The following is a 13,331-nucleotide window of genomic DNA, read 5'->3' as shown; positions in this document are numbered from 1 at the left end:
ATCTAATGTAAAGTACCAGTTCCATGTCTTGTGTATGGTACTAAGCCTTCATGATTGCTGCTGCTTTGTGGCACTTTATTTTCTCATTTGGAAACAGTTGAATTTGCAAAACGCAAATTCATAAAATTTGAGGCATTATTTTCCTGAGAAATATGACATGTTTTGAAGCACTGTTTTGAAAACATATGCAGTAATATCCCTGTACCCAGAAGTGAAATCATGTAGAAGAGGGATAGGAGGAAGACATCAGTAGATGCTACAGATCCAGTGTGGTTTATATTCTTACTTTTTGAGAGGAACTGAATTTTTTACTTGTCTCCCCTGGCACCTCTTTCAGACACACAAAAACTCTCAATAAGACTTTCCTGGTGAAATTCAAATATAGACATAAATATGGCTTTGTTTCTAAATAGGCATAATTGCTAAGGGCAAACTGAAAATTATGTATTTTATATTATACTTAAGGAATTTGTCATGCCACATTAGGCTTATATTGCTGTACTTATGTTTTTAAATAAGTTAGCATATTTTGTGTGTAATATCCCTAATGATTTTGCCCCAGGGTTACTTATAGTAATTCTGATTTAAAAAGTAAGGAAAAGAAACATAACAAGTAATAGTTTAACCTGGCAAGTAACAAATAGCAAGAAAATATAAATGAAGGAAATTAAATCTGCCATTAATGTATGTTGTAAAATTTTATGTAAATTTAAATTTACATAGAACTTAATGTATATTGTAAAATTTAACTGTTGTTATTTAGTCCCACAACAGTTTACAAAACCAAAACAGATAAAGCCTCATGCTCATGATGCTTACACTCATGGGAAAGAAAGACAATAAACAGATGTGGAAAATAAAAAATTACATACTGATAATATGATCATTTTCCCCCCAAATATTTGGTATGTAATCCATGTAATGATAATTTCAAGTCCATATCTATAGTGTAACAGAGCAACAAGCTCCAATTTAGCTCAAACTCTCCTGATTCCAGGAGGTTACATGTTTACAAACGGTGTTAATGGCATTTTTATTAAACCTATGTCATGCTTTCTAAGGTAAGTTGAGAGTTGAAATGTTCCTTAGAGTATCACCTATACCACCTCTGCTTTGAAAAACTTAGATTCACAGAAACTTTAGCAGGCAGTTTTGAGCAGTGACAGCAAATTACAGGAAAATCAGCAGTGTTTGTAATTGTATACCATGTATTGTTATCCTCACAAGTATGTGTAGGAAAGGTATAAATTATAAGAAAAGTCAGTGTGAATAATAATGAAGGATTCTACTATACCATTTTCAAATTAAAATTCAGTAAGTAATACTCTTTTTTTTTCCTTTGTTATTATGTTGGAACTAACTTTGTATCTCGTAGTGACCATATTCATAGATAATTGTCTGCTGTAGTTGGTGCCAAAGTTTTAAAATCTGTTGTATAACTGCTTGTGAGGGTATAGTCAGCCTTCTTGCCTTTCTATAATCATGAAAATTCCAACCTGTAATTCTGAACTTTTATTTCAAAGGTGAAGAAATTGACTCTTAGAAGAGTTATTTTACTTGTCCAAATTAGATCCCAAATAAAGAATATATCTTTAATTAGGGATGAGTTTATTGTAGATTATGATCATTGCATTTTTATAATCAAATATCAGTTATTCTCAACTTTAAATATTTTAACACTGTTATCAGCCAGCATGCACATTTGAAAATTTGAGGAAAAGAAAAATAACCATGTGAATAGACTTTAGAATGCAGATTCACAAAGTTATTTCTAATTGGTATACCTTTTATGTAAAAATATTCAGTATTTAGTTACTCTCAGAAATAATTTTTTCCCACAATAGGTATTGTCTTTTGAAAATTCTGAAGCAATGTCAGACATTGAGAGAAGCTCTCGTTGCAGCAGGAAAAGAGATCATATGGCATGGGAGGACAAATGATGAACCGGCTCATTACTGTAGCATTTGTGAGGTGAGTAACTGTTTCTACTGATAGTTGTTTTGTCTTAGATTCTCTAGGTTTTGAATTGTTGTTGCTTTATTTTAAATTTACCTATACTTTTATATAATGCTTTTGATTGAAATTATCTATTAAAACTGTTAGGCTAAGTTCTCATCTGATACAATATTTCGCTAACTAGACTTATTAAAAGTATCTCCTACAGAAGAATTTATTTAGTAAATCCTTATCCAAATGATAATCATCTCACTTTAAACTAAGAACAGTCCATAACAAGTACACAGATGCCTACAAACAGGATTTATTTCAATATTCAGGCATATCAGGATGAAGTCCTTTCTGGTTCATTTCATAAATCATTATTGACTTTTCTCTTCTGACTGAGGCTTACAAGATGTAGAGAATAAGCATGTGTTGCTTGCCCTGGAGAAGTTTACACTCTACTTGCAGAGACAAACTATAAACAACACATTGTAATGCACGTCTGACTGATGAATGTGAGGTTAGATGTAAATACAAACTACTACAGAAACACTGAGGAAAATTATTGTTCTGCTGTTTTTCTCCTTGCAAGCACACAAACTTAACATTTGACTTCTCGAAAAATATTCTGATTGCAGCAGACAAAAATAGCAATAATTGGAGATTTATAGAACATCATTAGGCTTTAAGAACATTGGATGGATGGGAAAAGGAGTAGGGTATTCAGTAAAGGGTAATTAATTATTTCAATGTGGCTGAAAAGTATATGGCAAATTCTTAAAGTCCATCAGGGTAGGCTATGTCTGTAGTTTGCGAATCATCTTGATTCATTTTAAGGAATTTGATATATATTCTGACATAAACAAAGCTTTTAAGTTTCTGAGCAGAGGACTATGTTATGTGTTTCAGAAAAAAAGCTAATTGATTGCCGAGACCAGCTTGGTCGGGGAGACCCTGACCCAGCTTACCAGAGGAATTAAAGACACACACACAGAACTACAGAGATGTGAAGTGGGAAATCAGGGGCCTCACAGCCTTCAGAGCTGAAAGCCTTGAACAGAGATTTACCCACGTATTTACTAACAGCAAGCCAGTCATTAGCATTGTTTCTATGGATATTAAATTAACTAAAAGTATCTCTTACTAAAAGTATCAATAATGATTCCATAGGAATTGTTGTGCAGCACCTCTGTCTGTTCTGCAGTGCAATCGTCCTAAACAAGTACATTCATTATTTCTGGCCAGGTTCTATTTTGTTTACAAATAACGTTTTTGAAGGCAGTATGCCTCAATTACAGGAGCACATTTATTATGGTGAATAGTGAGATCAGAAAGCATGTGTAACTGTATCATACAGTGATTGCATCCAGGCATTATTGCCAGCCAAGATTGATAAATATACCCAATAAGTATAATTGTTCTCTGTGTCAGCCATTATTGAAGGAATACTCATGGCAGTGATGATAACCACTATCATAGCTACCATTAAATTACTCATTGTGACTGGTTGTCCTGCTTTCCTCAGGTTTTCTTCTACCATCTATGACTGCTTCTTGATCTGTCCCCAGGGGGTTGGCTGTGTTCAACAGGTGTTGCTCGTGACAGTTGTGGTGCTCCTCAGTGTCAGTCTCAACGTGGCTGCAACTGGGGGATCCTCAGGATCCTCCCGGAGTCTCTTCCTCGGCATCTGGCTCATGATAAGGTTTCAGGTGTCTTGATGGTATCAAAATTGGCTGTAATTTTGGCCTGGAGAAACACAAGCATAACCTCTACCCCAAGTTATTATTTTACCTATTTCCCAACTTTTTATAATCGGATCTCTCCACCAAATCAATTGTTCTGCTTCTGTCTTTACAGCTGGTTTCTGTAGATGCTATTCAGCTGCTGATAACATCTGGCCTTTGGGCAGGCTCAAAAAATTTAAAGTTAATAGTGCTAGATTCAGTTGCATCTGCGGGGTTCCATATTCTCTGTCTCCCCCTTCTGCTTTTGCAACTTCTGTTTTCGGGAGAGATTCATTCTTTCCACTATGGCTTGTCCTTGAGAATTCTATGGGATACTGTATCCGGAATTGGTGGGTTCTTGGTCTCACTGACTTCAAAAATGAAGCCGCGTACCCTCGCGGTGAGTGTTACAGCTCTTAAGGTGGCGCGTCTGGAGTTGTTCATTCTTCTGATGTTCGGATGTGTTCGGAGTTTCTTCCTTCTGGTGGGTTCGTGGTCTCACTGGCTGAGGAGTGAAGCTGCAGACCATCATGGTGAGTGTTACAGCTCTTAAGGCGGCACATCTGGAGTTGTTCTTTCCTTCTGATGTTCGGATGTGTTCGGAGTTTCTTCCTTCTGGTGGGTTCGTGGTCTCGCTGGCTTGGGAGTGAAGCTGCAGGCCTTCATGGTGAGTTTTACAGCCCTTAAGGTGGCGCGTCTGGAGTTATTCGTTCCTTCTGGTGGGCTCGTGGTCTCGTGGTCTCACTGGCTTGAGGAGTGAAACTGCAGACCTTCGCGGTGAGTGTTACAGCTCATAAAAGCAATGTGGACCCAAAGAGTGAGCAGTAGCAAGTTTAACTGCAAAAAGCGAAAGAACAAAGCTTCCACAGTGTGGAAGGGGACCCTAGCAAGTTGCCGCTGCTGGCTCGGGCAGCCTGCTTTTATTCTCTTATCTGGCCCCACCACATCCTGCTGATTAGTAGAGCCGAGTGGTCTGTTCTGACAGGGCGCTGACTGGTGCGTTTACCATTCCAGAGTTAGACATAAAGGTTCTCCACGTCCCCATCAGATCAGTTAGATACAGAGTATCGACACAAAGGTTTTCCAAGGCCCCACCAGAGCAGCTAGATACAGAGTGTTTATTGGTGCACTCACAAACCTCGAGCTAGACACAGGGTGCTGATTGGTGTGTTCACAAACCTTGAGCTAGATACAGAGTGCTGATTGGTGTATTTACAATCCCTGAGCTAGACATAAAGGTTCTCCAAGGCCCCACCAGACTCAGAAGCCCAGCTGGCTTCACTTACTGGATCCTGCACCAGGGCTGCAGGTGGAGCTGTCTGCCAGTCCCACTCCGTGCTCTCGCACTCCTCAGCCCTTGGGTGGTTGATGGGACTGGGTGCCGTGGAGCAGGGCTGGCACTCATCGGGGAGGCTTGGGCTGCACAGGAGCCCACGGAGGTGGGGGGAAGGCTCTGGCATGGCGGGCTGCAGGTCCTGAGCCCCGTCCTGCAGGAAGGCAGCTAAGGCCCTGTGAGAAATCGAGCGCAGCGCTGGTGGGCTGGCACTGCTGGGGGACCCAGTACACTCTCCGCAGCTGTTGGCCCGGGTGCTAAGCCCCTCATTGCCCAGGGCCAGCAGGGCCGGCTGGCTGCTCTGAGTGCAGGGCCTGCCAAGCCCACGCCCACCCGGAACTCCAGCTGGCCCACAAGCACGCACGCAGCCCCGGTTCCCACTCGCACCTCTTCCTCTACGCTTCCCTGCAAGCTGAGGGAGTGGGCTCTGGCTTTCGCCAGCCCAGAAAGGTGCTCCCACAGTGCAGCAGTGGGCTGAAGAGCTCCTCAAGTGCTGCCAAAGTGGGAGCCCAGGCAGAGGAGGCACCGAGAGCAAGCGAGGGCCGTGAGGACTGCCAGCACACTGTCACCTCTCAATACCAGTAATGTGTTTAATATTCCACATAGAGAAAAATGTAGCTAGAGCTTGGCTAGTATAGCCTGGGGCATTATCTGTGTTAATAGAAGCTGCAATGCCCGTCACCGCAAAACACTGCAAAAGACGTTTAACACAGGCAGAAGACTCTCCTGATTGGCATATAGCCCAAAGTGAGAAAAGGTATCCACACATACATGTACGTAAGCTAGCCTCCCAAACGAGGGAGCATGTGTGACATCCATTTGCGAAAGAGAATTAGGTTCCGGTCCTGAGGATTAACTCCTCCTGTAAAAGATGAAGAATGTACCATTTGGCAAGTTAGGCATCGCTGGATAATAGCTTTAGCTTCTTTCCAGGTAATGCTGTATCTGCGTTTGAGACTAGAGGCATTAACATGGGTTAAATTGTGAAAGTGTCTAGCATTAGATACTGCATTAGCAACTAGGCGATCAGCCATTTCATTCCCTTCAAAAGTCCTGGAAGAGGTGTGTGAGCCCTAATGTGAGTGATGTAAAAAGGGTGCATTCTACTTCTAACTGCTGTTACACTTGAGGAAATAGTCATCAGTTGTTCATCTGTATGAAATCGTAACTGAGCATTTTCAGTTAACTGTGTGGAATGAACAATGTATGAAGAATCAGAAATCACATTAATAGGCATACCAAAGGAAGTCTGGCCGGGCGCGGTGGCTCACACTTGTAATCCCAGCACTTTGGGAGGCCGAGGCGGGCAGATCACGAGGTCAGGAGATCGAGACTACGGTGAAACCCCGTCTCTACTAAAAAATACAAAAAATAGCCGGGCGTGGTGGTGGGCGCCTGTAGTCCCAGCTACTCGGAGAGGCTGAGGCAGGAGAATGGCGTGAACCCCGGAGGCAGAGCTTGCAGTGAGCCAAGATTGCTCTACTGCACTCCAGCCTGGGCGACAGAGCGAGACTCCGTCTCAAAAAAAAAAAAAAGCAGTCAATACCTCAGTTACAGTTACAAGCTCCACTTTTTGTGCTGAAGTATAGCGCGTCTGGAAAACTTTACCTTTTGAGCCAAAATAAGAAGCTTTACCATTACTAGACCCATCTGTAAAAACATTCTCAGCATCTTCAATTGGTTCAAATTTAGTTATTTTAGGGAGAATCCAATTAGTTAATTTCAAAAACTGAAACAGCTTCATTTTTAGGAAAATGATTAATGAGAATACCCACAAAGTCAGCTAAATGGGTTTGCCAAGTAAGACTGTTTATAAAAGCTTGCTGAATTTTTGCCTTCGTGAGAGGCACAATAATTTTTCCAGGATCATAACCATGTAATTTAACAATCGAAGTTCTCCCAATCCCTATTGTAGTAGCGATTTGATGTAAATAAGGAGTTAGCATCTGTGAATTAGTGTGTGGAAGAAAAAGCCACTCTACTAAGTCCTGTTCTTGGACAGTAACACCAGTAGGTGAATGCTGAGTTGAAAAAAATTAGCAAATCTAGAGTCTTCTTTGGATCTAGTCTATTTATTTGAGCTTTATTGACGTGCTTCTCAATCAGTTGTAACTGTGTCTCAGCCTTCTTTGTTAATTGCCGAGGGCTAGTGAGACTAGGATTTCGTCTAAGGATGGAAAACAGATTACTCATAGCATAGGTAGGAATCCCTAGATCAGATTATATCTAATTAATGTCCCCTAGTAATTTTTGAAAGTTGTTTAATGTTTTTAGTTGATCCCTATGTATGGTTACTTTCTGTGGCACACTGGTAGTGTCATTTACTAAGGTCCCCAAGTAGGAGTAAGTAGTAGTCTGAATTTTGTCAGGAGCTATAATTAAGCCAGCACGAGAAATCAAATTTTGCAAGTGATCTTAACATTGGAGTAATATTTCTCGAGTGGGGGCAGCACAAATTATATCATCCATATAGTGAATAATGTAACACTGTGAAAATTTTTTACGAGTAGGTTCAATTGCTTGCCCTAAATACTTCTGGGGCAAATTGTTAGACTGTTTAACATGCCTTGTGGCAACACTTTCCAGTGATAACGCTTAGCAGGCTGCAGGTTGTTTACTGCAGGAATTGTAAATGCAAACCATTCACAGTCTTGCTCAGCTAAAGGGATAGTAAAGAAACAGTCTTTTAAGTCTATGACTATTAAAGGCCAATTTTTTTGAATTATAGCAAGAGAAGGCAATCCTGGCTGTAATGCTCCCATAGGTTGTATAACTGAATTGATGGCTCTTAAGTCAGTTAACATTCTCCATTTACTTGATTTTTTCCTAATGACGAAAACTGGAGAATTCCAAGGAGAAAATGTTGGAGCTATGTGTCCGTTTTTTAATTGTTCAGTAACTAATTTCTCTAAAGCCTCCAGTTTCTCTTTACTTAGCAGCCATTATTCTATCCAAATTGGCTTATCTGTTAACCATTTTAAAGATATCGGTTCTGGAAGCTTAACAATGGCCACCATCAAAAATTATTTCCTAATCTTTAGCAAGAATTTTGTCCTTCCACTTGAAGCAGTTCTTTCAAACCCTGCAAGTTTTCTTCTAGTCCCATACCAGGGACATACCTCATTTTATGCATTGTATGTTGACTTTGAGGGCTATATAATTGTTCTGGAATTAGAACTTGTGGTCCCCATTGTTATAATAAATCTCTTCCCCATAAATGTATAGGTACAGAAGTTATAATTGGTTGAATAGTCCCAGGTTGTCCATCAGGCCCATCACAATGCAAAGTGTAACTGATATACTTCAGGGGCTTTACCAACTCCAACTATGTTAAATTGAGCGGTTTGAATTGGCACGTGTATGGCCAATGCTGCAGAGAAATGATTGAAATGTCCGCTCCTATATCTACCAAACCTTTAAATTCTCTTCCCTGAATAGTTATTTTACAGGTAGGATGTTTATCAGTACTTTGATTCACCAAATAAGCTGCTTTGCCTTGTTTATTTCTGCTTCCAAATCCTCCAGTTCATTTAATTTCACTTTTTCCCATTCCCACATACAGCACAATCAGGAGCTGTGCTATGCGCTCTCCTGGCTCTGCTCTCTAGGGAACAGAAGTAGATATAACAATTTGAATTTCCCCTTAGTAATATGAATCAATGACTCCTGTATGTATTTGTTACCCCTTTTAAACCTAAACTAGACCTTCCTTAAAAGAATCCTATTATCCTCAATGGCAAGGGTCCACAGACTCATGTTGGGACCTTTTGAGGGGGTTCCCTAGGCAGAAGGCTCACAGCTTTTGTGCAGCATACATCTACTGCGGTACTACCAGCTGTGGTGGGGGACAGATGTTGTATGGGGGTAAGGGAATGGCCTGAGCTGGAAATGCCCCAGTTTAGAACAGGGCCCAGGACGGGCCCCTCATGGCGTTTCCCGAAATCAGGTTCCCTTGTTTATCAAACTTAGAGTGAGACTGATTAGCCCAATGCTTTCGTTTCAGGCTCAGCAGTTTTCTTTTTTCCCCTATCTGGCGGCCTGACTCGCTGATTTTTTCTACATTCTTTTTTAGTGTGACCATGCTTTCCACAGTTAAAACAAGCTCCAGGAAATGGAGTATTTCCTTTATCCACTCTCAGTCCTGCCATTGCCTGTGCCAACAAAGTAGCTTTATGCAGATTATCTCCGATACTGTCACAGGCCTTGATATAATAACTAAATGTGCTTTCCCTCTGATAGGTCGCAGAGCAGCCTAGCAATTGGGATTAGCATTGTCAAAAGGTAATTACTGCAACACTATATCCTGAGCAGCCGAATCTGCCATCATCTTTTTAAGAGACTCCTGTAACTGAGCTATAAAATCCTGTAACTGAGCTATAAAATCAACATATGGTTCTCTTGTTCCCTGTTATATAGCACTAAAGGAAGGGTATTGTTCTCCACTTGAAGTGATTTTTTCCCAAGCTCTAATGTACACTCCTCTAAGCTGTTCTGTGGCATCATCCTGCATGACTAGTTGTGCATCTAAACCACCCCAACTGCCAATCCCCAAAAGTTGGTCTACAGTTATATTGGTTTGAGGTTGGGCTTGGGCATTGGGAGCAGCCTGAATGGAAGCTTCATCTGCCCACCAAGTTTTAAATTTTAAGAACTGAGCAGGAGTTAGAGAAGCTCGAGTAAGAACGTCCCAGTCAGGAATCATCCTACTGAAAACAGCAACATTGTTTAACAGTCCCATTACAAAAGGAGAACCTGGTGCATACTGATTTATAGCTTATTTAAATTCTTTGAGTAGTTTAAAAGGAAAAGGCTCAAATGTAGCTATAATATTTCCCTGTTGATCTAGGGAGTGTATTCTAACAGGGAACTGCCAAGCCTCTATATCACCCTCTCGTCTAGCTTGCTGAATTCCCGCCTGAACAGAACTAAGAGAGGTCACTCGAGGCACTGCTCAAACAGTCACTGGGGCAACTACTTTTCACCCAGTGTCCTCTGGGAAAGAAAGATCTGGAGGGTCTTTTTCTTCAAAATAATAGGGGGTGCAGAAGGGTAGGGATGAACCTCACTTTCCTTTGCCACTTTAGCTTTAGCTGGTAAATAAACATGCTCTGTAACCCCTTCTGTTATTTCACTATACTCTCCTTCCTCGTCATCATCAGTGTGAAAAAGTTCCAAGGTGGAACGAACCACACCCCACACTTGTCCCATTGTTACCCTGATGCTTCCAAGTTCCCCTTCTTACTCACCATGGGGATTGCTTTAAGAGTACTTGGGTGTCCTCCAGCTAGTTTTCCATTGCAACCGTCGCTCCATCGTCCCTTCGACCTGGATTCAAGCCCCCACAGATGGGCGCCACTTGCCGAGACCAGCTCGATCGGGGAGGCCCTAACCCAGCTTACGTAGAGGGATTAAAGACACACACACAGAAATACAGAGGGGTGAAGTGGGAAATCAGGGGCCTCACAGCCTCCAGAGCTGCGAGCCCCAAACAGATTTACCCGTATATTTATTAACTGCAAGCCAGTCATTAGCGTTGTTTCTATAGATACAAAATTAACTAAAAGTATACCTTATGGGAAATGAAGGGATGGGCTGAATTAAAGGAATAGGTTGGGCTAGTTAACTGCAGCAGGAGCATGTTCTTAAGTCACAGATCACTCATGCTATTGTTTGTGACTTAAGAATGGCTTTAAGTGGTTTTCCACCCTGGGTGGGCCAGGTGTTCCTTGCCCTCATTCCCGTAAACCCACAACCTTCCAGCTTGGGCGTTAATGGCCATTATGAACATGTCACAGTGCTGCAGAGATTCTGCTTATAGGCAGTTTGGGAGCCAGTTTATGGCCAGATTTTGGGGGTCCTGCTCCCAACACTTGATAATTGGATAGAGTGGAAATAGAAAGCAAACGAGTCAGTGTGGACGCTATTAGAATGGTCTTAGGAGGTGTTAATGAAAGTCCTAGACTAGAACATAACCTTAAGAATGTAAAAAAAAAACGGAGATGTTTAAAAGTGTTTATTAAGTTGTAAAATTACCAGCACAGTTGATCCAATGTGGGAATTATGACAAGTAGAAGAACCCTAAATTTGCTCCTAAACTTGCTAGAGTACTGTTACTCCTGTTGATAGTAATAGAGAGCTTCATGAACTCTGGAATTTTAACAGCTGTTTAAAGTGACTTAAGATAATAAGGATTTGGCTTTTTTAACTGAAGAAATCAAGCAGAAGTCTGAAGATGCTTGACTAAGAAAAGTCTAATCTAAAGCTTTAAATGTGTAATTCTGAGATAAACTAATTAAATTCATTGGCAATTTTTAAATTGCATAAACTCACCAATGTATATTATTATGAGCTCAAGTAGATTCTAGTTAGGTGTTTCAACTCATCAGTCTTTGTCTATAAGATGTACATTTTTTCTCTTGTTACATTAATGTTCATGAATATACTTTTGTTTGTACTTTTTTTTAATATAAGGCTTAAAACAACACTTTTTGTTATTCACCTATCAGTTTTGTTACCTTGAAAAATATCAGATTATGTGCATATTCTAAGATTTTTTATTGTAGTTTTAGCTTCGGTGAAGATTAACCACAATGATGTGCCCTAGACATCAAAAATGAATGACTGTGGAGCTGAGTCATTCAGGGAACACAATCCTTCAGACACAGAACAACTATAAGTACTCTTACAGAAAAGTGAAAAGCAAATAATGGTCACTTTTGTCTGATGGTGCACTGGTATTTTGGTAAAATAAAAATACACTGACCTTTATCAAACCTTGAATTACACTTCAGTGAATTATCATAATGAGTATTTAATTTCTTTAAAGACAATCTCTAAATACCTAACACTATCCTTTTCTCTGGGTGTGCTACAAAAGAAACCTGGTATCTCAAACTCCCAACCACAGTCTTGTTTTTTTAAGTATTTGGATTTAACCAAAAATCATTGTCCAGTTCCATGTGAAGTAGAATCCCCATGGTTAAAGTGCTAAAATAAGTTCAGATATCACTGTCCAGTACTGTTTATTTGTTTATTTATTTAATATAGGTGGAGGTTTTTAATCTGCTTTTTGTCACTAATGAAAGCAATACTCAAAAAACCTACATAGTACATTGCCAAGATTGTGCACGAAAAACAAGCAGAAGTTTGGAAAATTTTGTGGTGCTCGAACAGTACAAAATGGAGGACCTAATCCAAGTTTATGATCAATTTACACTAGTAAGTGATCAACACGTGAGTACACTTAGGTGGGTTTAAAGCAATGGCCTTTGACTTTGCTAACTAATAAATATGTGTCAAGAAGAAACTTAAATTTTGCATTGGTGCAGTACATACTTCATAAAGAAAAATATTAGTAGCCTTCCTCATATTTCATGTTAATTTTTCTGTGTGAAACTGATGTTTATTACCATTTTTGCTTATCAGAATGCCCCCAAAGAATAATTACACTAATTACATTTGTAAATCTCTGTATGTTTGTAGAATATTTTTTAGTTTTTATGTTGCTTACATAACTTAGAAAACCTTTGCACATGTAGGTTGCTTAATTTTTCTGTAGTAATTATCTGAAAGAAATGGGTGGGTTTTTTCCATGTACTTTGTGGTTTTAAAGATTCCCAGAAGTGTTTGCCTGATAGCACTACTGATGGAAGTTGCTTGACTAGGTTATATGATATGTAAGACTCATGAAAAATATGTTCAGTGTCATCTAGCTGTGGCATTTTCATAAGCCAATTGCTAGTGAAATTTTAATTAACTTTAAAATTATTTTTCCACACAACTTTTAGCAATCTAAAAAATTGGTTAACTTTTAACAGTATTCCAAACGTTGTTCACTAAATGATGAAAAATGGAGGTAATAGCGCAGCACTCTTAAAGAACTGATTCTAATGGAGAAAGTAAGAGCATCTCAACTGGGCGCAGTGGCTCACGCCTGTAATCCCAGCACTTTGGGAGTCCAAAGCGGGCAGATCACCTGAGGTCAGGAGTTCAAGACCAGCCTAACCAACATGGAGAAACCCCATCTCTACTACAAATACAAAATTGGCCATGCATGGTAGTGGATGCTTATAATCCTAGCTACTTGGAGGCTGAGGCAGGAGAATTGCTTGAACCCAAAAGGCATTGGTTGCGGTGAGCCAAGATCGCACCATTGCACTCTAGTCTGGGCAACAAGAGCAAAACTCTGTCTCAAAAAGAAAAGAGCATCTCTCTTAGGAAACTGTTGAGATTTCATGTGTCTTGTAAACTCACTTCATAAAAAGGCTGTCTTTTATAGTCATGAGCTAGCAAACAGTATTAAGGATTTATATAACAAAATCTTAACTTTTATT

The 13,331-nt window shown here is 40.0% G+C and overlaps 1 protein-coding gene across 42 annotated transcripts in view; it reads left to right on the top strand.

The window, feature by feature from the left end:
* Nucleotides 1–13,331, top strand: part of UTY (ubiquitously transcribed tetratricopeptide repeat containing, Y-linked) — a 267,961-nt gene that overhangs the window by 236,367 nt on the left and 18,263 nt on the right. For 27 of the 42 annotated variants that reach the window (XM_055269631.2, XM_063635455.1, XM_055269629.2 and 24 more), the window contains 2 exons: nucleotides 1,845–1,971; nucleotides 12,046–12,216. In XM_055269631.2, coding sequence (XP_055125606.1) covers nucleotides 1,845–1,971; nucleotides 12,046–12,216 — 298 coding nt within the window. Of the gene's footprint in view, nucleotides 1–1,844; nucleotides 1,972–2,850; nucleotide 13,331 lie in introns of those variants that run through there. The other 15 variants (XM_063635472.1, XM_063635471.1, XM_063635469.1 and 12 more) reach the window with 6 other exon arrangements.

Source organism: Symphalangus syndactylus, chromosome Y (assembly GCF_028878055.3).
Source record: "Symphalangus syndactylus isolate Jambi chromosome Y, NHGRI_mSymSyn1-v2.1_pri, whole genome shotgun sequence".
Taxonomy (NCBI): Eukaryota; Metazoa; Chordata; class Mammalia; order Primates; family Hylobatidae; genus Symphalangus; species Symphalangus syndactylus.
Note: the sequence above shows the minus strand (reverse complement) of the source record. Positions and strands in the feature narration are given on the sequence as shown.